Genomic DNA, 27246 nt, shown 5'->3' with positions numbered 1-27246 from the left:
CTCACATTGGGGTGAATCTGTGGATTTCTACTGCCCAGCAAGCATCCAGCCTGGGAATGGGATGCTGGTCTCCCTTTTCTATAGGCACCCCCTGCCCCCTGCCAATGTTCTATGAGTGGTTGTCTGAAGCCCTGCTGCTTGGTTTAAGGCAGTATTCCTCCCCATTCCTTGCCCCATGGAGAAGACAGGGGAAATGTCCCAACACTCTACCCAAGTCAATTCTCCTATTTCATGTATATATATGAAATATATATATCCAGCCACTCTGTGTCAGCCTCCTGGTGATTTTTCCATTCTTTTAGGAGCTCTCTTTAGAATATGCGATTACTTAACCTTTATACTCTTCAGCTTTAGGACTGTAGCTGCAATTATATATGGAAGGAATATAGTCTTTTTAATAAAGTTTTAAAAACATGCATAAGCCTTTCATTACACGATTATCTGTGGCAAAAAAGTAAGAGTATCTATTGCATTTCACCCAAGTAAAAGGAGTAAATTATCATCAGTTTAACTTTTCAGCCGCTTATAGTTTGTTGACATAATCTGGGATTCTTATTCTAATTTATTATAGATTAATTAATATAGTTTTTTTTACATCCCTTCAAAAATCTTTGATAACACTTGAATCCTAACAACCACAATTTTTCAGACCGAGTATGTGTTTACATACTTTTGGTGTTTGCTGACAGTTCTTCACACCATTACTTTTCTCTCTTGGGAGGGAGTTGTTGTGATTCATCTCATTTGGTAGGTTCAAAATCCATTCTTTCAGAAAAAGTATATACAGGTGGTATATTTATTAAGCCTTTGCATATACAAGAACATCTTTTATTTCCAGACTAGCATTTAATGACTAAGAGAAAGATAATATAGGCTGATTATTATCTTTTTTTTTAGATAATCTGCTTTTTTTTTCTTCCTGAATGCTGTGGGAATTTTTTATTGTACATTGTTACCTGGGATTTGTTTAAGTGATGATTGTTCTTTATCAACTGTGGTACATCAAGAGTCCTTTTTATGTACAGTCATAGCTTTCTTCAAATCAAAGTTTTCTTCTATATCTTAGAACATTTTTCCTATTCCATTCATTCTGTTTTTTTTTAGGAACACTGATGATTCGTAAGTTATATCTCTAATTTCTGTTCTGTATGTCTATTATCTATTCCATGATTTGTACTCTAAGTTTTCTTCTGTGTCCTGAATGAGACTTTTAAACTTACTCTTTGTATCCCTGATTTAATTTCCTGGAGCAAAATAACTATTTGACTACGAAGATAAAGATAAATTCACACACACACACACACACACACACACACACACACACACCCCCCCACACCCCATTCTATAAAATATGTAATGCTATATATAGTAATAGGTTACTAAAATATGTTAAAAAGGGATTCTACTTACAATGCAAGATAAAATGTAAAATATTTAGGTTTCTATTTAAAAAGAAGGGTAAATGGCACCTTAAAGGAAAATATAAAACATTGGCAGGTGAAATAATGAAATCAAATGGAAATACATGCCATATTTGTAGATTAAAAAGCAAAATGTTTCATTCTAGTTTTTCTGAAAGAAAAAAATTAAAAAGCAAAATATTTATAGAATAAATGTATTTCAAAGGTACTATTAATATATTTTTGAGCATGAAAAGTGATTCTGTAATGGAAAGTAGAAGAATACCTAGATTAACGTATTGAAAAGAATAATAAGAAACAACTGGGTCTATCAGAAATCAAAATATTTAATAAAATAAAAATAAACAGAATGGTGCAGTACTATTTTGTAATAGATGGATTTTAAAATATCATAAAGGGGAATCAGTGAGTGATTTTTAAGATGTAAAGTTATACTCTCAAATCATACCACACAGAAAATATATTTCCAAATTATAGCTTAAATCATTAAAAAAAAACTACCATCAAATATATTTGGATGCTTATCAAATCATTTCATGAATAGCTTTCTAATCTTAATTGAAATATTTTTAAAACTACAGTGAAAAGGAAATTTATCAATTTTCAATGGATGAAGAAAATAAACATACAATTCAAGAAGTAAAAAATACATGCAAACTTGATAATTTAATCTTAGCATATGGCATTAAAAAACAGTTCATTAAAACAATGACCTGGTGCCAGATTTTTGACTTACCAAAAATTGATGATATTTAATATAGATCAGAAAATGTGGTTGACAGTGGGAATATGAATTGTTACCATGCATTTGGAAATAAGTTTTATATTATCTACTAATAAAATGTTAATGGTTTGGTTTAATAATTCTGTTCATGGAACTCTATTACAAGGAAATAATAAATAAGCAAAATAAGCCAAGCACAGAAAGACAAATATCTCAGGTGAGAGCTAAAAAAAAAAGTGGATCTCATTAAGATAGAGAGTAGACTGGTTGTTATCAGAGGCCAAGAAAGGTGGGGGAGGGAGAGATAAGAGAAGAGAATTAATGGGTAGGAATATATGTTTTGATAGAAGTCATAAGACCTTGTCTTACATAGATCAGTAGGGTGACCATAGTTTACAATAATTGATCGTATATTCCAAAATAGCTAGAAGAGAAGAATTTTAAAGGTTCCAGCATAAAGAAAAGATAGATATTTAAGGTGATGGTTATCTGAAGTGCACTGATTTGATCTTTATAAATTATATGAATGTGTGAAATTATTACATGTACCTTGAAACTATGTACATCTATTATGCATCAATAAAAAGAAGAAGAAAAAATATGTTTAAATTATCTGTTCAAAACTGTTTACAATGGAAATGTTTGGGTCAAACTAATGTCCTTCAACAGGTTTTTCTTAAATTATATTTATCCTATACAACATTATGGAAACATTTAAGAGTCATCTTAAGTTTCAAAGACTACCTAAGAGCATAAAAGATGTTTTCAGGTATTATGTTTAAAAAACAAGGAGAAACATTTCATATGTGTGCCAATTCTATAAATCATGTAAATAGAATAATCTGGAAAGAAATATGCCGGAAAGCTGTGCCTTTTTCCTTTCCTGTATGTGAAATATTGTATCATTGTTAACATTACTAGTAATATATAGATCAGAAAAGAATAAACACACTTTTGACATTAACTTTCAAAATACTTGTGTATCTCCAAAAGGTGTCAATCCACGTTCATCCAGCTTTCACCCCACCTTACCTTTTCCCAATTGGAGATGTTGCTATCGTATACACAGCAACTGACCTATCCGGCAACCAAGCCAGCTGCATTTTCCATATCAAGGTTATTGGTAAGTGATATAGTTTGGTTGTTTCCCCATCCAAATGTCATCTTGAATTGTGGCTCCCATAATTCCCATGTGTCGTGAGAAGGACCCAGTGGGAGGTAATTGAATCATAGAGGTGGGTCTTTCCCATGCTGTCCTCATGATAGTGAATAAGTCTCACAATATCTGATGGTTTTATAAGGGGGAGTTCCCTTGTAAATTCTTAAGCCTTGTAAATTCTTGTAAAGAGGCAAGGGCGTGCTCTCTTGCCTGCCACCAGGTAAGACGTAGCTTTGCTCCTTCTTTGCTTTCTGCCATGATTGTGAGGCCTCCCCAGCCATGTGGATCTGTGAGTCCATTAAACCTCTTTCCTTTATAAATTACTCAGTCTTGGGTATGTCTTTATTAGCAGCATGAGAACAGACTAATACAGTAAGTCTTCATTGAATCATTTGGGCAGGTTTGTGAAAGCAATCCAGAACCCCAGAGACTAATTCTCCTTTATGATCAACAACTCCCTTGTCACTGATTCTTCTAACTGGCATTGAAACTTGCTCAAAGCACTCTCTGTTTGAAAACTACATACCCTTTAACTATCACCACTTCTCTTTGATTTCTTCCCATATGAGCCCACATGAAAGTTCCCAATGCTTGCCATGTCTTTCTGCTTAATTGCCGTTTATTCTGAGTCACCCAAGTCTGGCTTCTGTCCCCTTCACTCATATAAACTACTGTCATCAAAGTCACCAATGATCTCTGGTGTTACTCTGCACACTTTCTGGTCCAATTTTGCATAATCTTTCCTCATATTTTACATTTATTTAATTTTTTTCAGAGGCAGGGTCTCACTCCGTCCTCCAGGCTGGAGTGAGTGCTGTGCCACAATCATAGCTCACTGCAGCCTCAAATTCCTAGGCTCAAGCAATCCTCCTGCCTTAGCCTTCCAAATAGCTGGGACTACAGGCATGTGCCACCACACCCAGCTAATTTGTTTTTTTTTTTTTTTTTTTTTTTTTATTTTGTAGAGACAAGGTCTCACTGTGTTCCCAGACTGGTCTCAAACTCCTGGCCTCAAGTGATCCTCTCACGTTGGCCTCCCAAAATGCTGGGATTATAGGTGTGAGCCACCACACCCAGCTATGTTTTACATTATTAATCACACACTTCTTACCAAAACTTTTTCCTTCCCTTAGCTTCTATGATGTTAGTCTTTCCCGTCTTTTTTTTCCCTCCATTATTTTTACCTAACGTTCTTTATCTCTTTTGTAGGCTTCTCTTCCTCAGGCTAATTCTCAAATGTTGATCATCTCTAGGGTTTCAGCCCTGGTCTTCTCTTTGTCTCTCTGTAGTTTTCCTGAGTGATTTTGTTAACTGACAACTCATATTCCTATTTCCAGTTCGAATCTCTTTTCTGGAATCCAAACTGGACTCTGAAAGCCTCCTGGACTTTCCCTATATTAATGTCTCACAGGCATTTCAAACTCACCCAAACCTAAATTATTTCCTAGCTCAGAAAAGGACACAACCAACCACCTAACTACCAAGTGAAAACATTGGAATCATGCTTGACTCCCTGCCCTCTCACCAATATCCAAGAAGGTATCAGGTGCTGTTGGTTTCACCTACTTGATATCTCTGAAGTTTGTCCCATTCTCTCCATCCTCAGAACCACCACTGCAGATCAGTCCTTTGAAATCTTTTGAGCCTGGTTTACTGTTATCATCTCTCAATTGGTCTTCTCCTCATTACCAAAACAAAATACATGGAGAGGTTGGCTATGTAGCAATCTGTAATGGACAAGAGCATGGGCTCTGAACCCAAGCTGGTTGGGTTCATGTTCATCTCCACCACTTAAAGTCAAGGGGACCAGTTGCTGCTCTATACCTCAATTTCTTTATCCAAAAATAAAAGTAATGAATGTATTACCTCATTGTGAGATTTTTAATTTGCGGTAATATATAAACCACTTGATCTAGTGCCTGCCATACTTTAAGCTCTGTGTGAAAGCTAGATGACAACATACTGACATTTTGCAACATTTATCTCAGGTCTATTTTTCTTATGTTTATTTTAAAATTCACTACGTTAAATTCATTTTGTTTTAAAAATGTTACATAACTTATTGAAACAACTAACATATATTAAACTGGTTCCTTACCCTATACATTACAGGTTTTGGTAAAAGTAGATGAAAGAAATCCAGTAAAAATCAGACTATTTCACAATGCTTAGTTTTTAAAAATTCCTTTTTCAGTGTTGTTTTAAACATGAACTTTACCATTTGCATGAAAAATATGTTGGATTCTCAAAAATCTGACACATTGATTTTAGACTTGGAAATGTGGTTGAAGAGTTTGCCAAGTTTTAATTTTTCGTAATGAAGAGTCCGCATAGTGAAATGTGAAATGTGTACTCGAGTGACTACTAGACTTTAACTGAATTCCCAAATTATGAAAGAGAGAGGGCCAGGCTTGGTGGCTCACCCTGTAATACCAGCACTTTGGGAGGCTGAGCCAGGCAGATCACCTGAGGTGGAGAGTTCCAGACCAGCCTGACCAATGTGGAGAAACCCCATCTCTACTAAAAATACAAAATTAGCCAGGTGTGGTGGCACATGCCTGTAATCCCAGCTACTCAGGAGACTGAGGCAGGAGAATTGCTTAAACCTAGGAGGCGGAGGTTGCGTTGAGCCAAGATCGCACCATTGCACTCCAGCCTGGGCAACAAGAGCAAAACTCCTTCTCAAAGAGAGAAAGAGAGAGAGAGAGAGAGAGAGAGAGAGAGAGAGAGAAGGTCCAGGTGTGGTGGCTCACACCTGTAATCCCAACACATTGGGAGGCCGAGGCAGATGAATCACCTGAGGTCAGGAGCTCGAGACCAGCCTGGCCAACATGTTGAAACCCTATCGCTACTAAAAATACAAAAATTAGCTGGGTGTGGTGGCGCATGCCTGTATTCTCAGCTATTCAGGAGAATGAAGCAGGAGAATTTCTTTAATCCGGGAGACGGAGGTTGCAGTAAGCCAAGATCACGCCACTGCACTCCAGCCTGGGCGACAGAGAGAGACTCCACCTAGAAAAAAAAAAAGAGAGAGAGAGAGAAAGAGAAGGAAGGAGAAGGAAGATAAAGCAGGGGAAGAAGGAAGCAGAAGCAGAGAGGGACACAGGGAGTGAGAGAGAGAGAGACAGAAAGGGACAGAGAGAGAGAGAAAGAAAATACACCAAAGCTTACATTTTTCTTATTTTCTTCAGGGTGTTGGTGTCACCCTGATAAATGAGAGGCAAGCCAGGAATGCTTCTCCTTGGCTGCCGCAGAGTGCTGTCTCACTTGCTTTGAAGTGGGCTCTCCCTCTCCTTTAGAGACAGTACATCTGCTGGCACCTCCAATTCTTTTGACAGTAATTGACTGAGCCTTACTGCCCTCTTGCACCTGTGATTTAACTTTAAAATGTCTGAATAAAATCAGATATGCCCAGAAAATCTTTGAATATTCAATTGTCATTTCTTTTAGCAAAATAGTAAATACTGCTGGATTTGTAAATTTAGCTATGAATTGACTTGATTCAGCATTCTCAAAGTACACTGACCTGCTATGAGCATTGCTTTATCCTTTATTCAGCAACTTGTTTTGAGCACCTGTTATAGGCCAGATGCTGTGCTATCTAGTGGAGATCTAAACATGAACAAAAGAGACTGCATCACTGGTCTACAGAGTTTACAGTATAGTAAAGTAATAAACCTAAGGTCTGCACTAATAACAAACATGAGGAAAAGACAAAAATTGAACATATGTTCATGAGACTTAGCTTAAAATGGGAATCCATATATTCTCACAGGTGTAGTTCAATTAATTTCAGAGTAAGTATTTGCATACATCTTGGATAGGAATACTTGGTCTTAATGCTTGTGGCTAAAATTTAATAGCTTACTGACCGCAAGCAAGTTTCTTAAGTTTGCCTCGTCTAACATTCCTCACCTACAAAATTAGAAAAATAATGCTTTTGCTATCTCCCTCAAACCTCAAAGGCATGTAATAAGAACACTTCAGACGTATAAAATGTATAATTAAATTAAAATTACTTCCTATACACCCTCCTTTTAATTTAAGTTCCAGGATACAAATGCAGGATGTGCCAGTTTGTTACATAGGTAAATGTGTGCCATGTTGGTTTGCTGCACCTATCAACCCATCACCTAGGTATTGAGCCCTGCATGCATTAGCTGTTTATCCTGATGCTCCTCTTCTCCCCCAACCCCTGAAAGGCCCCAGTGTGTGTTGTTCCCCTCCCTGTATCCATGTGTTCTCATTGTTCAACTCCCACTTATAAGTGAGAACATATGGTGTTTGGTTTTCTTCCTGCGTTCGTTTGCTGAGGATAAGGGCTTCCAGCTCCATCCATGTCCCTGCAAAGGACCTGATCTTGTTCCTTTTTATGACTGCATCGTATTCCATGGTGTGTATGTACCACAATTTCTTTATCCAGTTTATCATTGGTGGGCATTTGGGTTGATTCCATGTCTTTGCTATTGTGATAATGCTGCAGTGAACATACACGTGCATTTATCTTTGTAATAGAATGATTTATATTCCTTTGGGCATATGCCCAGTAATGGGACTGCTGGGTCAAATGTTATTTCTGGTTCTAGGTCTTTGAGGAATCACAACATTGTCATCCACAATGGTTGAACTAATTTACATTCCCACCAACAGTGTAAAAGCATTCCTATTTCTTCACAGCCTTGTTAGCATCTGTCGTTTCTTGACTTTTTAATAATCACCATTCTGACTGACGTGAGATGGTATCTCAATGTGGTTTTGATTTGCATTTCTCTAATGATCAGTGATATTGAGCTTTTTTTCATATGTTTGTTGGCAGCATAAATATCTTCTTTTGAAAAGTGTCTGTTCATGTCCTTTGCCCACTTTTTAATGTTTTTTTTTTCTTGTAAATCTAAGTTCCTTGTAGATTCTGGATATTAGACCTTTGTCAGATGGATAGATTGCAAAAACGTTCTCCCATTCTGTACGTTGTCTATTCACTCTGACAATAGTTTCTTTTGCCGTACAGAAGCTCTTTAGTTTAATTAGATCCCATTTGTCAATTTTTGCTTTTGTTGCAATTGCTTTTGATGTTTTTGTCTTAAAATCTTTGCCCATGCCTATGTCTTGAATGGTGTTGCCTAGATTATACACCTACTTTATTGTTCTTTACTAACATCCTAAAAACACCACATTCAATCATGGCTTTGAAACCTGGCTCACTCACCCCACCTCACATCCGCCCTTCAGCCAGAATTCCAGTGCTCAGCAACACAGACTCCCAGTGCTTTAACTTCTACTGTGGCTTTCATCCTCTCTCTCCTTTCCTCACTTCCAGGTTCCCACTCTTTTCTTTGTCTTCATCTAGAATTTGTCAACCTTAGAAATCTTTTAGCTCCAACGTTCCACCTCTGGACATAACCTCCTAGCCTACAGCAATAGCCCCCCACACTAACATCTTGCTTATTCTGCAACATGACTCAGATCTCTGGCCCATGGTCCTTCTATTTAGCCATCTATTAGCCCTTGTCTTGACCCTTCAGATAAGAGGAACATCTTGGGAATGACAGGTGTGGTCATTTCATTCCTTCAGCTTGTCTGGAATGGTTCTCTTCCCTTCCAGTTGGGTCAGCTCAACAACCGTGGACAAAACCCACAATTTAAATGCCCACCACATCAGGAATTGCCTTTCACACACTTGTGCCCAAGGTGATTTTAGAAAGGTGGCATTTTTTTCTTCAACAGATGGGGGAAGTATAGCAAAACCAGCTCTTTCCTTTGATGTTGGGGATCAGGGAAAAGATATCACAGGAGCCACAGAGTCAGCCTTGTTTCTTACAAGCTCAAGGTTGTCTGCCAGCACAAGCCGACTTCAGTTCTCTTTTGAAAACCTCCTCATCGTTTGTGAATATCAGCTGTGACTTCTTTGTCTGATTTCATGTTCTTTAGATGTAGAACCACCTGTCATAGACTGGTGCAGATCTCCACCTCCCATCCAGGTCTCAGAGAAGGTGCATGCCGCAAGCTGGGATGAGCCTCAGTTCTCAGACAACTCAGGTGAGGTGACAAGGACTTTGTCGTCAGCATAGTAGCACTGAATTCTTTTTTATTTTAAAAAGCTTTTTAATGGGATAAAAGAGAAAAAGCAAATAACAACTGTCTAGGGAGAATGAATAATTATATAAGTTAACATGTTTTAATGCCAGAATAAGTATAATTTAACATTATCAATCTTACCTATCCACGAGAGTTTTCCTAATTCAGTATTTCATGGACATTTGTTGAACCTGCACTAGGTGTTGTACCTAGCAGTGTTCTAATGAATTTCTTTAGTCTCCAAGCTTATGTTGTTCTAGAGGCATAAACCATGCATTTTATCAGCATCTCTACTGCAGATCTATATATTCAGACTCACTTCTTAAATACTTGACAAATAAAATTATAAAAGGTCATAAGAAAGTAGAAAAAAACTAAGCAAATACAACTGAAGTTTATTTTAAGGGTTTCAGTAAAACCCAGAAACAACAAAAAATGCAAATGAAGTAATTTCTTAATTAGAGTCCCAATGTCATAGCAGATTTACCTATTGCCTAGTTGCTTTGTAGGACATCTCAAAGGACTTTGAGAAAATCAGTTGTTTATCAAAGAAAGGCTTAATTTAATGGGGGTCGAATCTACTATTTCTATGTTACTGCATAAAATTAAATCTTTTATTTTCTACAAGTGGGAAAAGCAACACTTCAGATGCCCAACTGATTTGCATAAGTAGGACATGAAACTTCAAATCAAATAAGAGACTAATAAAGTGACTACAGGCTGGGCACGGTGACTCACACCTGAAATCCCAGCACTTTGGGAGGCCAAGGTGGGCAGATAACCTGAGGTCAGGAGTTCAAGACCAGCCTGGCCAACATGGTGAAACCCTGTCTCTACTAAAAATATAAAAATTAGCTGGGCGTGGTGGCAAGTGCCTGTAATCCCAGCTACTCGGGAGGACTGAGGCAGGAGAATCACTTGAGCCCGGGAGGTGGAGGTTGCAATGAGCCGAGATCATGCCATTGCACTCCAGCCTGGACAACAGAGTAAGACTGTTTCAAAAAAAAAAATAAAGTAAAATAATGTGAATACAACCCAAAAATTGGCTGCCTTCTTTCCTTTCCAGGGGCTGAATTGGTCATTACCAGAAGTCATACACAAGGAGACCTTTTCCCTCAAGGGGAGACTATAGTACAGTATACAGCCACTGACCCCTCGGGCAATAACAGAACATGTGATATCCATATTGTCATAAAAGGTATTGTCTTCATAAGCCCCCAGAATTCTAGTTGCCATTTGATACATGTCATTGCTATAGTGCTCTGTTTTATGAAAGAAAATAGGCTATGAGCATTAGATTTTTTACAGTTAGAAGACTGACAGGTTTTATTTAGGTTTTCCATTGTCATTCCTTGACCTTGTGATAGATAAAAAAGTTTTCTCCCAGAATAGTCTTTAGTTAACATTTTGTTAACATTTTCTCTAAGGTTACAATGTGTTATTGACATAATCCTATTTTAAATGTTTGAGAAGACAGATTCTGAAAATATATTAGCTGCACAATGTTATTCAGTTTTTGTTTTTATTAAAGGAATGTCAAAAATAAGGGCAGGGCATGGTGACTCACGCCTGTAATCCCAGTGTTTTGGGAGGCTGAGCAGGTGGATCACTTGAGATCAGGAGTTTGAGACCAGCCTGGCCAATGTAGTGAAACCCTGTCTCTACTAAAAATAAAAAAATTAGCCAGGCATGGTGGCATGTGACTGTGGTCCCAGCTACTCAGGAGGTCAAGGCACAAGAATTGCTTGAACCTGGGAGGTGGAGGCTGCAGTGAGTCGAGATAGCACCACTGCACTCGAGCCTGGGCGACAGAGCAAGACTCTGTCTCAAAATAATAATAATAATAATAATAATAATAATAATAATAATAATAATAATAAACTACTCCAAGTCAGAAGTACTTTAACTTTTTTATAAAAATATGCACAACCTCTAATTACACGTAGGTACAGCTTTTCAATGTATGTCAATCTAGGAACCAAAAAGCAGGTGTTGTCCTTCTCCTGCACTAAAGACATATGGTAAAAGCTTTTCTAGAAATAGTGATAGACAGGAGGAGTCGTTTTCAAAATTCCGCTTAAGCTCCTGGAATTTAATTTATGCTTCTTGTACCACTATATATGAATAGTACAATTTTTTTTACACAGGTTCTCCCTGTGAAATTCCATTCACACCTGTAAATGGGGATTTTATATGCACTCCAGATAATACTGGAGTCAACTGTACATTAACTTGCTTGGAGGGCTATGATTTCACAGAAGGGTCTACTGACAAGTATTATTGTGCTTATGAAGATGGCATCTGGAAACCAACATATACCACTGAATGGCCAGACTGTGCCAGTAAGTTTTAATTTTATTCTAGACTTCTTTAATGTATATGAATGTGTGTACATTTCTAAGTGTTAAAGAGAAAAATTGCCTTACGATAGGAATTAGTGGAAAATGGTGCCATGAATTTGAAATGTTTGTGAATAAGAGAAGTACTCTTTCCTGGATTTAAAATATTAGCCACTAAAGTCTTATTATAGATTGTATCGCTGTAGGACAAGATTCAGTTTAAGGCAGAACCATCTGAGCCCTCTCATTATTTATCAGAAATATCTGGAGACTTGACAATGTGTAATTCTGAACCTGTAAATATGAATTTCAAGTCTCACAGTGGCCAGGCATGGTGACGTATACCCATAATCCCAGCACTTTGGAAGGCTGAGGCGGGTGGATCACTTGAGCCCAAGAGTTCGAGACCAGCCTACCATCTCTACAAAAATATTTTTTAAAAAAATTAGTTGGGCCTGCTGGTGTGCTCCTGTGGTCCCAGCTATTCAGGAGGCTAAGTTGGGAAAATCACTTGACCCCTGGAGTTCCAGACTGCAGGGAACTTTGATCACGTCACTGTACTTCAGCTTGGGTGACAGAATGAGACCCTGTTGCACAAAAAAATAGAGAAAAACTCTCATAGTCTGCAGAAGAGCTACTTTAAAATAAAATCTAACATACATGATGGAATAAAATACATCAATCATAGTCTCTTCATATTTGATTTAGATTTTAAACTATTCTGTAATCTTAAATATACATTGTTATAAAAATAACCTAATGTATTCATTTAGTGTAAATAAATATTCTCTGAAGTGAATCTTTGATCCACTACCATAGATGGAATTTAAATAGCAGTGTCTTGGAAAAAAATATGAAACCCACTTAACAGAGCTATTTTCCCCCCAAACTGCAGTAGTAAATAGAAACAATACCATTCACCTCTTTCACAGATTGAGACAGTGGGATGCTAGTAGGGGACTGTCCCTGAATTCTTCAGGGGCATTTTGCAAAGTCTACCATGCAAGCTTTTGATCCAGGAAGAAATTTGTCTTTATGACAATTACACTTTCAAGGAATATGATTGCACAAAAATAATATTTAGAAATGTTTCAATGCCTATTTTTTAAAATTATTATATGTATGCTATATAAGATATAACAACTTTGAGCCAGCCAGGATTTTTCAAAAATCCCCAGGAATATAATGAAAACAATTTTTATATATCTTCTTCCCTTAAATACTCACTTTTTTGTATGAATGGAAGATAAAGAATCATATATCAAAAGCAAACTCTTCACTGGATAACTGAGTCCAGTGCTGCTTGGTGGATGGTTTATTATGATCAGTTAATGCCTAGAAACTCTCCTTAACTGTCATCTCTTGTTTTTATAACAATCCCACAAATTACGTTAGAATTAAAACATTAAGTTTCAGTTATTTCATAGAAAGTCAAATCTTTGTTTTAAAAACACTAACCAACTGAAGCTGTTTTGTCCAACATTTTCTAGAAAAACGTTTTGCAAACCACGGGTTCAAGTCCTTTGAGATGTTCTACAAAGCAGCTCGTTGTGATGACACAGATCTGATGAAGAAGTTTTCTGAAGCATTTGAGACGACCCTGGGAAAAATGGTACATCAATAGTGGTCATTTATTGTGTGTCCTTTTGTAAGGCTTTCATAGCCTTTCTGAGTCATTTACAACTGCAATTTCTCATCCTATTTCCGTCTTCTTTGTGATCCAGACATGTACCTAATATTTAAAATTATTCATAGATTTTGAACTTCTAGAATGACTTAGAAGTAAACATGCATTAAAACATTTTTGAATCTTTAAAAACATCCTTAGGAAGTCAGAGAAGCTTAAGGTCTGGATGGTTGGAGAATGACTTTATTATTTAAAGTTTGACAAAAATGCCTAACATTGTAGGTGGTATTTTGTTTATGATAAGAAGATAATTGGACACTTAAAAGATAATTGTACATTTAAAAGATTTAAAAGATGCATTTTTGTTTAGAAAGGACTCTTACAACAATGATAAAAAAAAAAACAGACCAGGTACGGTGGCTCACGCCTGTAATCCCAGCACTTTGGGAGACCAAGGAGAGTGGATCACAAGGTCAGGAGTTCAAGACCAGCCTGGCCAACATGGTGAAACCCCGTCTCTACTAAAAATACAAAAAAACTAGCCAGGCATGGTGATGTGTGCCTGTAATCCCAGCTACTCAGGAGGCTGAGGCAGGAGAATCACTTGAACCTGGGAGGTGGAGGTTGCAGTGAGCTAGATTGCACCATGCACTCCAGCCTGGGCAACAGAGCAAGACTCCATCTAAAAAAAAAAAAAAAAGAAGAAGAAGAAAGAAAAGAAAACAGAGCAATATATGTAACTGTATTGAACATCTTCAAGGCAGGAACCGTGCTAGATACATATTTGTATGCCCTGCAGACTGGGTAGCACTTTATTTATTTGCTAACATTTTATTGTGTTGCTTACTGTATGCCAAGCACATTACAAGTACACCTAACATATTAACGAATGTCCATTCAAAAACACTTGTTAAAAACATTATATTTAAATCTATTCAGTAAAACCAAATTCCAAAAAGAGAAATAATATTGTCACTGTTGCTAGCAAACCAAGAAAATATTACAACCATTAGGCCTCTGTTACTATAGACCTATACTTGAAAGGCAACAATACACTCACACTAATTATACTCCACCCCAAAGTGGTGAAGAAATCTTTAAAATATTAAATATTTTTGTGTGTGTTAGACTCAGTGTCTATCAGACACTAAATTGTAGCAGGTTAAAGATGCTATAAGGGATTAGAATGTGCTATTAAATGCTTATTTATTCATTTAATAAATATTTAGTAAGTATGTCCTATTCTAGACACCAGGGATTTAGATCTGAATAAACAGGCAAAACTCCCTGTGCTTATAGAATTTACATGTTAATGAATAGACCAACAATAAACAAATTACAAGGAAAATATGTAGCATGTCAGATGGCGTATGCTATGGAATAAAATAAAGCAGAAGATGGGAAAGCCTCACTAGGTTCCTGTCTGAGAAGAGACCTGAAAGAGTGAGGCAGTGAGCCACGAGCATATCTAGGGGAAGAGCGTTCCAGGCAAAGGGAGCAGCAAGTGCAAAGTCCCTGAGGCAGGAGTGTTTCAGAGTTTGAACCGCCGTAAAGATGTCAGAGTGGCAAAGGTAGAGAAGATGACAGGCTGAGTGATAGATGGTCAAAAAGATCACATGGGGAAGAGGAGATGGGGGTAAGAAGAGAAATCAGACTGTGGACAGCCTTGAAAGTCACTGTAAATCTTTGCCTTTTACTCTAATTAAATGGAAAGCCATTTGAGGGAACAACTTACTGATGACTTTGGGCTCTAGGAGGAGAGGGTAGGAGAGACAGTAAGAAGACCACATAGGAAATGAAAGCAAGAGATAATGGTGGCTTGGGTGGCACTGGAGGTGGTGAGAAGTGAATGGATTTTTTTATATCTTCTGAAAGTAGATTCAGTAGGACTTGCTGATACATTGGAAGTAGATTGTGGGATAAAGAGAAGAGTCAAGGAGGCAGAGCATACAAGGGCATAGGTCCAGGTACTGGGTACTCATGGGGATGGAAGCATGTGAATGGAGGCTCTTTTCTGAGTTCAGTTTTGATCGGTGTAAAAAAAATGATCATCTGAGAGTAAGAATGGGGAGGAGTTGTTGGAGGCTTAAGAAGAGAGAAGGTGGTGTAAAATAATTTTCTAAGAAAGGATGAATAAGTATGCTAAAGAAATGTAGTAAGATTGGCAGCCTGCAGGGTTACATTTTTTCTCAAGCCTTAGTTGACTGTGTAGTACAGGTGTGGGGAAGCAGAACGATTAATTTAACCAAGGGTAAGTGTTGTCCAGGCAAACAAATTGAGGAAGAGTCATGCAAGGGAGGAGACATTCCATAGTGATGGATCATGGAATCTTAGATGGGTAAACAAGGACATGACGACATGAGTGACTAAGGGAGAGGCACTAGGGTCGATGGATTATACATTCTGATGAAGTCAAGGAACTGTTGGATTCCTGAGAAGAGAAGAAGGTGCAGTTTCTGACAATGACAAGGTCTGAGGGTATGACTATGGGAGTGAATGACAGAATAAGGCTAGAATACAAGAGAGAAGAGGGAAAGGAACTGAGAATCCAAGGAGATGGAAGAATTTGCTAGGTGGCTATAGAAATTACCAAGAACTATAACAGGGACAGTTACCAAATGTTCTTGGAATGAGGGAGTGACGCAGAGGGGAAATGCTGCAGGTGACTGTCACCAGAAGGGTCAATGAGTGGTAGAGTTGACAGCATGAGCTTCAGAACTGTGAGCCTTTAAGGGGATGTGAGGGAGTGTGATCTGGAAGCAGCAATAAAGAGTGAGAAGGACCTTCCTCCACCTTCAGGCCTGTCCCCAGTTCCAGGATTCTGGAATTTCTAGTATTTCTAGAATATTTTCTGGGAAATGTTCCAGAAAATTGGAAAGGTTTTAGGGCAAAGGTGAAGAGAACATAAAGAGAGGAGGTAGAGAATAACAGATTTGCTGATTACTGACTGAGCTTCAGAGGGCATAGAGGAAGGCTTGGGGGATTGGGAAAGAGGAGTGGGAGATGGGGTCAGAGAAAGGGTTCCAAAGAGCCATACAGCCAAAGTTTAGAGACAGGAGATATCCCAGGAGTGCTGGGCTTCTCATGGTGAGTGACATAAACAGAGATAAAAGGTGTGAAACTAATCCTGGTGACCAACAGACAGTTAGAGGCTGCCGGGGAGGAGGGTCAGAATCCCTTTGAGGAATGTGCAGAGCTCTGGGGCCCTCCCTTCCCTCCTGCTGATGGAGACGTGAAGGCCAGGGGAGCAAACTGTTTATCCAAGGCATGCAGAAAAGTGATTTACACTTTATCCTCTTCGTTTTTTACTTGCAGGTCCCATCATTTTGTAGTGATGCAGAGGACATTGACTGCAGACTGGACGAGAACCTGACCAAAAAATATTGCCTAGAATATAATTATGACTATGAAAATGGCTTTGCAATTGGTAATTAAATTCTGTGGCATCGGTAGTTGGCAAGACTAATCTGTAAAATAAGAATAGTTCCAGAAAAGTGAGGCAAACTAGAAACGTTAACTTCTATTAATTTATTCATCAAGTATTTTAGGATGGCTAAATAATTTGATAATGTGCTGAATGATCATTAAGGATATATCAAATTTTAGTAACAAATTATTTAAAATTATTTGCCAGGATTCTTAAAAATGACAAAAACTAAGTCACATATGCTGGTAAAATTCAAATGTTGATGTATCCTAAAAAAGAATAGTAATAAAGTCCTAACAGCAACTTTTATATGGCATTCAGTGTAACTTACAATGAAGTCATTAACATAAAACAGTTACACATGTAAAATATTCAGATTCCTCACCAAAAATATGTTAAGATTCCATTTATTCAAGTCTAACATATCTTTAAGTGGAATTTTGATGTTTTCTCTATATATACTCTGAACATTTTTATTAAGATTATTTTTTGCCAGGCATGGTGGCACACACCTGTAGTCCCAGCTACTTAGAGGGATGAGGTGGGAGGATTCCTTGAGCCTAGGAGTTCAAGGCTGCAGTGAGCCATAATTATGCCACTGCACTCCAGCCTGGGCAACAAAGTGAGACTTGGTATCAAAAAAAAAAAAGATAATAATAATAATGATATTGTTATCAAAGTAGTGTAGTGGTTATACACGTGGATTCTACAACCAACTACTTATGTCTAAATCCTAGCCTCACTACCTACTAGCTGTGTGATCTTGAGCAAGCTATCAACACACTCTGTGCCTCAGTTTCCTCACCTATAAAATGTGTATATAAGAGTACTCACCTCATGTGACCATTTTAAGCATTAAATGAATAAGTACAAATCATGTACTTAGAAGGTTATGAGATGGTAAGTATTAATTCGCATTATGGCAGACATCTTTTCCGTTTCGAATACTAGTCATGTCTGTAATATTTTTGGTGATTTAGCAGTAAGAGTGATGTTGACTGTTGCTTTTGATTTTTAAATTTTTTAAAATATCATTTGTGCATATGTTTATTATACAATTTTTAAAATGCGTAAAACCAAACAATGAAATCAAGATAATCCACAACCCCAGAAATAAGCCTGTTAATACATGTATACATTTATAACTATATATGTATGTAGATACACATATATATACACCATACTATATATACTATATATACCATACTATCTATGATATATACATACTACTATATATATAAAACTGTTTATTGTGTGTATGCTGATGCTATTTTGAACACAAATTCTTAGTTAACATTGTATTGAGGACATTTTTATTCACTAAATATCCCACTTCAATACAGTTTGAATAGCCACATATTATCCCATTGATCAGTTTACCATAATTTATAGAAATAGTTCCCTATTGGTAGATTTTCGGTTATTTTCAGTTGTTTACTATTACGTATAGCACTTTAGTGAACATTTTGGAAATTAAGGTTTTAGATAGGAAAAAGTAAGGTGGCATTGTCGGTAACATATATAGAATAATCAACCCTCTTCTCTTAAACACGATCCAAGTTTCCCCTCCCATATTGTTGGGGTAGGTTATGGGGGCACAAGTTGACACCTAGAGAGAGTCAGTTGTCATCACAAGTCTATGAGATGAGCGATATTTGTCATCTAATAAGGGTCCAAATGGCAGTTCTTGAGAAAAAAGCATGGGCAGGTGGCACACGTGATCCTAAAAAACAAGCATTGCTCCCCAAATGTATTCCCAGTAGAAAGTCACAAGATCGGTGTAACATTTATAACCATGCCTTGGCAGATCATAATGTATGAAAAATAAACAACCAATAAATATAATAAAATCAATTTGACTTCATAATAATCATGCAATTAAAATTAAAACTAGGCCAGGCAAGGTGGCTCACACCTGTAATCCCAGCACGTTGGGAGGCTGAGGCGGGCAGATCACCTGAGGTCAGGAGTTAGAGACCAACTTGGCCAACATGGTGAAACCCCGTCTCTACTAAAAATACAAAATTAGCTGAGCGTGGTGGCACGTGCTTGCAATCGCAGCTACTCGGGAGGCTGAGGCAGGAGAATCACTTGAACCCGGGAGGTGGAAGTTGCCGTGGGCCGAGATCATGCCATTGTACTCTAGCCTGGGCAAAAAGAGCAAAACTCCATCTCAAAAAATAAAATAAAATAAGTAAAGTGAAATGCAATTTTTGACCTGTCAGATTAACAAACAAGAATTATAACACCCACAGTTGGCAAGAGTGTAGGGGAAAAAAATCATATTCATACATTGTATAGAAAGGAGAAATTAAGAGGGCATTTGACAATGTGTATCTAAAGGATTTTAAATGCCCATGCACTTAGACCCAGAAATTTCATTTCTAAGAATATTTCTCAAGGTAAAAATCATGCCATTGTGCAAATATGTACCACATGTCATAGATTTTGAGATGCATATTTTTCCTTTAGACCTGAAATTGGGATGTATCTTCTAACCAATGGTATCTTAGATTTGATTAAATACTGTGTGTGCAAGGATATTCTAAACATTTGAAATAACCTAAAAGTCTAAAAATAGAAACTGTAGGTTGTGTTGTACCATACAAGAGAGTATTACGCGGCCATTTCACATAGAAATGCCATAAAATTTGAAAAAGATTACTAAATAATACATACATAGTATAATCTTGTTTTGTTAAAAGTGTGTTGTTTGTTTTTATTCCAGGTTTGTGTGTGTGTATATGTATGTATGCACATATGCAAAAATGTATATCTGTGTGTATATTTATACATTCATAGTGGGAAAAAAAGCTTGCCTAAAATGTTCATGGTGATTATTTCTATGTAGTAGAATTATAGTAATTTTTAATACTTTTCTCTTTGCTCATTTTTTTTTATAACAGCTACCTAATGCTTGTGGAGCAAATGTTTAAGTAAAAAGACAATATTAATCCCAGTTAATTTTAATAGCCAAAGCATAAATAAAGCCAAAAAGTTCACAAAACAATTTACTAAGTGGAGAAGCCTATATAAATATAAATTATTGTCTAAAGTACCTAACAAAACATCAGAATGGCCAGAACAATACTAATATAGTTTTATAATAAGTCAAATACTGAGTTTGACAGCTTATATATTTTGTCTCATTTAATCCACAGACAAATCTATCAGGTAAGAATCATCTCAATTTATAAATGAAGAAACTGAGGCTCAGAAAGAAGAAAGTAACTTGACTAAGATTATACAGCAGTCTACATCGAGGAGCCACAATCTGAACCCATGCAGTTGATCACAGTGATATCAAGGGCATCTAGAGAATTCCATGTACTCTTGTTGCCTCCAGTGTGGTTGTATCATAGAATCATTTAACTTATGGGCTGCCTTTGAAAACTACCCTTACCTTTAAAATATGATGAAAGCATCTTGAGTAATCTTCACAAGGGGAGATCTATTTATGTATATTAATAGTTTATAAGGCCAATTTAAAAAGAAAAAAGGATTGGAGAAAGCCTTGCAAAGAAATAGAAATTGATTAGAATTTTGCACCCAGCTCTTATTTACCTCTAAAATTTACCTCTAAAGCTAAAATAATTAACTGTTAACTCAAAGATAGCGTGGTATAAACGCCCTGGTAGTTCCATAAAGACTTTTCTTTCTTCTTTTAGTATTATTCGTTGGTAATCTATATTAAATATGAAGTGACCAAAAATTACAATATATATAACATTGTAGACCAAACCCTGTATGCAGTATATTATGGGCATTGGAGGAAATGGTCAAGTGTAATTTCACTTGTGGCTTAACATTAGCACCTAAACACTGATGAAAAAGCAACTGTGTGATCATTTGTGTCTCTGCCCCGACTATACAGGACCAGGTGGCTGGGGTGCAGCTAATAGGCTGGATTACTCTTACGATGACTTCCTGGACACTGTGCAAGAAACAGCCACAAGCATCAGCAATGCCAGGTCATCACGGATTAAAAGAAGTGCCCCATTATCTGACTATAAAATTAAGTTAATTTTTAACATCACAGGTAAGGATAAACTGTCTATTTGAAAAAGTAATATTATGGAAAATTCTTGGTTGGAGACCTGCTTCTCAAATCTTCCATTTGTTATCATTATCAGGAAATGACTCTGGAATTCAGAATTAGGGAAAGCACAGTTAACTAAGTCTTGTCATCTTTTGCTGTCAGTATCATAGATGTCTTTTGTAGGTCTCACGGCGACAAGCACCCTACTTCATTCTCATCTTGGCATGATTAAGGCGTGCTTTTAAAATGCAAGAATTTACAGGAATTTATTATGTTATAATAAAGAACTCCCAAAAAAGGTGATATAGATTTAGCTTCTGAGAGAAGGACTGAAACAAATTGTATAGTTCTTAGTCTTATCCGTGTACTTACTTAGTTGTTCGGTGAATAGTGGTTAAATTTATTTTGAATTAATTTTTCCTGAAAGATTTTTTTTTCTATAGACCAGTTATTAGTACTAAAAGATTTTAAATATTTCTATTTGGTAAAAAATCAACTACAAATGACTTTCTGAAACACCATGTGTTTGTGTTATGTTTTATTTTGTTTTGTTTTTATCTCAGCTAGTGTGCCATTACCCGATGAAAGAAATGATACCCTTGAATGGGAAAATCAGCAACGACTCCTTCAGACATTGGAAACTATCACAAATAAACTGAAAAGGACTCTCAATAAAGACCCCATGTATTCCTTTCAGCTTGCATCAGAAATACTTATAGCCGACAGCAATTCATTAGAAACAAAAAAGGCTTCCCCCTTCTGCAGACCAGGCTCAGTGCTGAGAGGGCGTATGTGTGGTAAGACTATTCCCTGTGATCAAAAATATTTGGTGCATATTGGGTCAAATGAGATGGGTGTAGCCACTTTACAACTATAAAGGGATATTGAAATGAAACATATTTTGCTCTTGTTGTGTGGTTGTTATTATTACTATTTTGTTTCAAGAGTCTAAGGAACTACTGTTGGTAAGGACAAGAAATCTAGTTCAGGGAGGGACTCAAATCTGATTTTTATTTAAAGATCTTTAGACCTCACAGCTTTCAGTAACAGCTCCAATAATAATAATGAATACTTTTTGACCACTTCTGTATTCCAGCTGAGCACCTGTCATGTTTAATCCTGTTTAGCACCTCTGCGAGGTACCATTATTATTAAGCACATTTTACAGATGAGAAAACTGAAGCCAGAGAGGCTAAGAATTTGCCCATAAGACTTACCCATTAAGACAGTAAGTGGGGAGGGATAGCATTAAGAGATATACCTAATGTAAATGACAAGTTAATGGGTGCAGCACACCAACATGGCACATGTATACATATGTAACAAACCTGCACGTTGTGCACAGGTACCCTAGAACTTAAAGTATAATAAAAAATATATATATTAAAAAAAGAAAAGAAAAAAAAAAAGGACAGTAAGTGGAGGCCAGGCTCGGTAGCTCATGCCTGTAATCCCAGCACTTTGGGAGGCCAAGGCGGGAGGATCACTTGAGCCCAGGAGTTCGAGACCAGCCTGGGCAACATGGCAAAACCCTTTCTCTACAAAAAATACCCCAAAAATTAGCCAAGCATGATGGTGCATGCCTGTAGTCCCAGCTACTCAGGAGTCTGAGATGGGAGGATTACTTGAGCCCTGGAAGTCAAGGCTGCAGTGAGCTATGATTGCACCACTGCACTCCAGCCTGGGCAACAGAGTGAGATACTCTCCAAAAATAAAAATAAAATAAAATAAGATAGAAAGTAGTGTGGCAAAATTCCCATCCAGGCAGCCAACACCAGTCTTAGCTTTTTTTTAAATTGAGGTGAAGTTCGCATAACATAAAATTAACCATTTTAAAGTGTATAATTCAATGGCATGAAGTACATTCACAATGGTGTGCAACCATCACCTCTATTCCCAAAACATTTTCATCACCCTCAAAGGAGACTCTATACCCATTAGACAGTCACTTCCTATTCTCCCTCCCCACTCCCAACCCCTTAACTTTTAACCCCTATTCTAGACTGCCATGATCTGGATCAATTCCAGCCTGTTCCCCAAAGAAATCATCATTTATAGATAAGGAAATGTCCTGTAATGGAACTGTGTACTCAGCTGAACCGAATGGCATGAGTCTTATGTTCATCTCTCCATAAACGTGGGTTCTTGTGTCCTTCTTCCCCAGTTCTTATTGCTAGTTGAAGAGCTCAGTTGGGTTTTTTATAGTGTGACAAATTCAGCCCATCCAAAGCACATTAAACCTTGTTCTAAGCCTGCATTTGTTTCCTCCCCACCTTGCGAGTAAAAATCAGGAATCACGTTGACCGGACCGGTGTTTCTCATTTCTCAGTGTGATCTTGCATCACATAAAATGCTTGTAAAATGCATCTTGACTCAGGCCCCATCCTAGGACTAATGCATTTGGAGCTGGGGGTCTTGAAATCTGCGTGTTTAACAAGTACATGGATAATTATTACACACTTTTTAACATCTCAGAATCACCTAGGTACTAATTACTAATCTCAAGTGTCTTCCCCATTAAGGATATTAACTTTGGTAGCAGGCTTTTCAGTTTAATGTTGTATTTTGGTCTCAGAATTTCTGAGCCACCCCAAACCTACCAAATCTCAAGAAAAGGAGGGTGCTAACTGACAAGCAGTCAGTTTCAATGGGGAAGCATTCAGAGAAACAACTAAGAAAATGTTTGTAGTATCTGAAATCCTCAAAGAAACCTAACTAACTGTTTTTTCCTTTTTGTCCATCAGCTTTTTTTTGTCACTGTCTTTCACATGATAATCTGGCTTATCATAGCTTTAACCCACACTTTTAAACCCCCATTATATAAGCCTTAAGCTTGGTCAATAAGAATTTGCTTTATCTTTAAAAAATAAACAAATGTCTTACTGTTGGTTTCTGGGAATATATTTCTGAAAGGTTTACCTTGTGAATAAACCTCTGGCCATAAAGTTTAACCCATAAACAATAGCACCTTCAAGCATGCTTTATTACTTTCATGTCTTAGGAAAAAAAAGAGCCCAGTGTGTTCCGCCGTTGTAGTTTATTCAGTGTTTCCTGTTTGCTTTTTCTGTAGTCAATTGCCCTTTGGGAACCTATTATTCTCTGGAACATTTCACCTGTGAAAGCTGCCGGATTGGATCCTATCAAGATGAAGAAGGGCAACTTGAGTGCAAGCTTTGCCCCTCTGGGATGTACACAGAATATATCCATTCAAGAAACATCTCTGATTGTAAAGGTAGAGGCTTACTGGACATTTCAACTAGAAGCAGCCCAATTTTTGTTTCCCTTTTGGGGGAAAGAAAGATTTATTTTCTTCACCCAACACTAGGCTCTTGTCTGAGGCCCCCATGGCAAAAGATAGATTTGCAAGAGAAAAGCATACACATTTATTCAATATAAGTTTTAGGTGACATGGGAGCCTTCAGAAATGAATCAGGGAAACCTGTATATTTTTATGCTAAATTTGATGAAGAAGAGGATAGTTGTGGAGAAGAATAATCTATTGGGAATAAGCTAGGTGGAGCTTAGCAAGTCTTGTTTGTTCAGATTCTTCAGTGTGTCCCTGTGTCTTCAGGGCTATGAATATTCTTTTCCTTTGAGTGTAGGGTGGGCATTTCTCACATGAGGGTTTTACAGTCTGCTTCAAAGGGGAAGGTCCGAGAATTATTTCTAGGTTTTAAGATCTCCTAAAGGAAAGAAAGGCAGAAGTTCAGAGACACTTTCCTGCTTCTATGGTTTTCTCAAATTTCCTTCAGCTTGAAATATTCAGTATGCCAAGGCAAGGTACGATATTTAGGGGTAGGGTGTTCTAAGCCCCATCACAGTCCTGAAATCTAAATGGCAAATAAAGTGAAATAATAGTATACAGAAAGCAATTTTATTTATTTATTTTTTCTTTCTTTTAAACATAAAATATTACCTGAGTGTTTCCCCCACTTTAAAGAAGTCCATTTAGCTTTCCTTTTGGAAATATTCCATTGCTGTCTCTAAGTCAAACTCCAATCCACATTCATCAGTTAGCCTGGTGTGTTAGGCCATTCTGGCATTGCTATAAAGGAATACTTGAGACTGAGTAATTTATAAAGAAAAGAGTTTTAATTGGCTCATGGTTTTGCAGGCTATACAGGAAGCGTAGCAGCATCTGCTTCTGGGGTGGCCTTAGGAAGTTTCCAATCATGGCAGAAGGCAAATAAGGAGCAGGCATGTCACATGGAGAAAGTAGAAGCAAGGCAGGGGGTTGGGGCGGGAGGGGGGAATGTATGGTGGCTCACACCTGTAATCCCAGCACTTTGGGAGGCTGAGGCAAGCAGTTTGTTTGAGCCAAAGAGTTCAAGACCAGCCTGGGCAACATGGCAAAATCCTGTCTCTACAAAAAATACAAAAATTAGCCAGGCATGGTGGTGCGCACCTGTAGTCCCAGTTACTTGGGAGGATGAGGTGGGAGGATTGCTTGAGCCCGGGAGGTGGAGGCTGCAGTGAGCTATGACCGCACCACTGCACTCCAGCCTGAGGGATAGAGCAAGACCCTATCTAAAAAAAAAAAAAAAAAGAGAGACAGGGAGGTGCCACATACTTTTATACAATGAGGTATCACAAGAACTCAATCACTATCACTAGAACAGCACCAGGGGTATGATGCTAAACCATCCATGAGAAATCCACCCCCATGATCCAATCACCTCCCACCAGGCCCCACTTCCAACAGTGGGGATTATATTTCAACATGAGATTTGGGCAGAGACACACATCCAAACTATATCTATCAGCTGGATTCTTTTCTTGAATCTCACATTAATTAATGGAAAGAAGTTTCGTGACACTTTGCAATTATTGGATTGTTTTTTGGTAGAACAGTGTCTGATGTGATGAGATCAGTTCTCAGTTTACTTGGAAATGAATAACTACAGGCACATGTGCACATATTCTTGCTACTAAAATATTCAATATTTTCAAAATGTTTTTTTCACTATTATTCTCAATAAGAGTTCCTGATGGAAACATTTTCTCTCATAATTAAGGCTACAGCAAGACATGCCTAAAATAAGGAATTTCAAAAGTGTGCGTCTTTGCCATGGTTCTGAAGGCAGGTGTGGGTGTTTAATGACTGATATAAACTCTAGAGCAGTGCTACGTAATTGGAAATGCGCTAAACATGTTAGCAATGGTGAAAAGTAGAGTTGTTTGGAGGTCAAAAGCAGAAAGAAAGGCCGGTACTCTGGGAGTCAGGGCATCTGGCCAAAGTTCTATTCTACAAATCATCCTTATGAATTTTAGAAAGTTACTTCACCTCTCTGGGCCTGAAGGTATGTCTGCTTTTATGTTCTACTCCCCACTGGCCCTTGGATGAAATGGCGTGTCTAGGTAGGAGGAGGTAGCAGAGCCAGTTCTTATTTAGAGCAGCCAGTTCTTTTTTAAAGCAGAGATTTCAGAGTAGTTTATAAGGCTCTAGCTAGGTTTGGGGTTTTGTTTCCGCCACTCAGGATAACAGTGTACATATTGAGAACTTCTACATGAACAAATTTCCAGTGTACAACTTGTTGCTATCATAGTGTCCTTCTGTGCTATGTATTTCTAACTTCATTCGACAACTATTGAACGTGTTCTATGCATCAAACACTGTAAAAGGTCATAATGGAAGTAAATGGAAACAGTCTGAACCTTAGTATAGAGAAGCATGGTGGTGCCACAATATGTGTATGCTTAGCTAACAGGAGAAAGAGCTCTCTGGGTCCCTCATTCTGTCCTTCTGTCCTAAATTAAAATGCAGAAAACCCTATCCCGCACAGTGCTAATTTTGTGCAGCTTAATATCATTGTTAAAAATAATATTAGCTTTTTCTTTTCAGCTCAGTGTAAACAAGGCACCTACTCATACAGTGGACTTGAGACTTGTGAATCGTGTCCACTGGGCACTTATCAGCCAAAATTTGGTTCCCGGAGCTGCCTCTCATGTCCAGAAAACACCTCAACTGTGAAAAGAGGAGCCGTGGACATTTCTGCATGTGGAGGTTATCAAAGCCTTAGACATTGATATTTCTTTAAACCTACTAGGTTGTCTGCATGAAGGAGTGGCATATTTTCAGCAAAAACATACATCTACTCTACGCACAGAATGGAAATAACTGTCTTTCATAAAGAGGTTTTTTGTTTGTTTAGTTTCTCAGCCAGTTAACAATTAGGTATAAATACCTGCCGTGTAAACACCGGGCTGGGTTAGGAACACAAAAGAAGTTCAAGACTTGGTCCCAGGCCTCAAACAGTAATAAACATGTGGCTTCGTGATATGGTAGAAATATATCTAAACTAGGAACTTCATTCCCTCCTTTATAAAGTGAAGTTCTGTCTAGTGTTTCTTGAAACTCTAAAAATATTTTATTCTGTGGATTATGAATTTCATTCCTTACGAGTTGAAGGTTTTCATGAGTGGTTATTCAGTCAG

General features: G+C 37.6%; 1 protein-coding gene across 2 annotated transcripts in view; it reads left to right on the top strand.

Moving 5' to 3' along the window:
- SVEP1 (sushi, von Willebrand factor type A, EGF and pentraxin domain containing 1) overlaps positions 1 to 27246 on the top strand; it is a 205045-nt gene that overhangs the window by 88916 nt on the left and 88883 nt on the right. For both annotated transcript variants that reach the window (XM_063650280.1, XM_054500630.2), the window contains exons 9-18: positions 3139 to 3268; positions 9233 to 9340; positions 10446 to 10577; positions 11527 to 11721; positions 13209 to 13330; positions 16661 to 16772; positions 20647 to 20811; positions 21375 to 21608; positions 23882 to 24043; positions 26654 to 26815. In XM_063650280.1, coding sequence (XP_063506350.1) covers positions 3139 to 3268; positions 9233 to 9340; positions 10446 to 10577; positions 11527 to 11721; positions 13209 to 13330; positions 16661 to 16772; positions 20647 to 20811; positions 21375 to 21608; positions 23882 to 24043; positions 26654 to 26815 — 1522 coding nt within the window. The remainder of the gene's footprint in view (positions 1 to 3138; positions 3269 to 9232; positions 9341 to 10445; positions 10578 to 11526; positions 11722 to 13208; positions 13331 to 16660; positions 16773 to 20646; positions 20812 to 21374; positions 21609 to 23881; positions 24044 to 26653; positions 26816 to 27246) is intronic.

This window comes from Pongo pygmaeus, chromosome 13 (genome assembly GCF_028885625.2).
Source record: "Pongo pygmaeus isolate AG05252 chromosome 13, NHGRI_mPonPyg2-v2.0_pri, whole genome shotgun sequence".
NCBI lineage: Eukaryota > Metazoa > Chordata > Mammalia > Primates > Hominidae > Pongo > Pongo pygmaeus.
The sequence above is the reverse complement of the archived record's forward strand: the minus strand, read 5'-3'. Positions and strand labels throughout refer to the sequence as shown.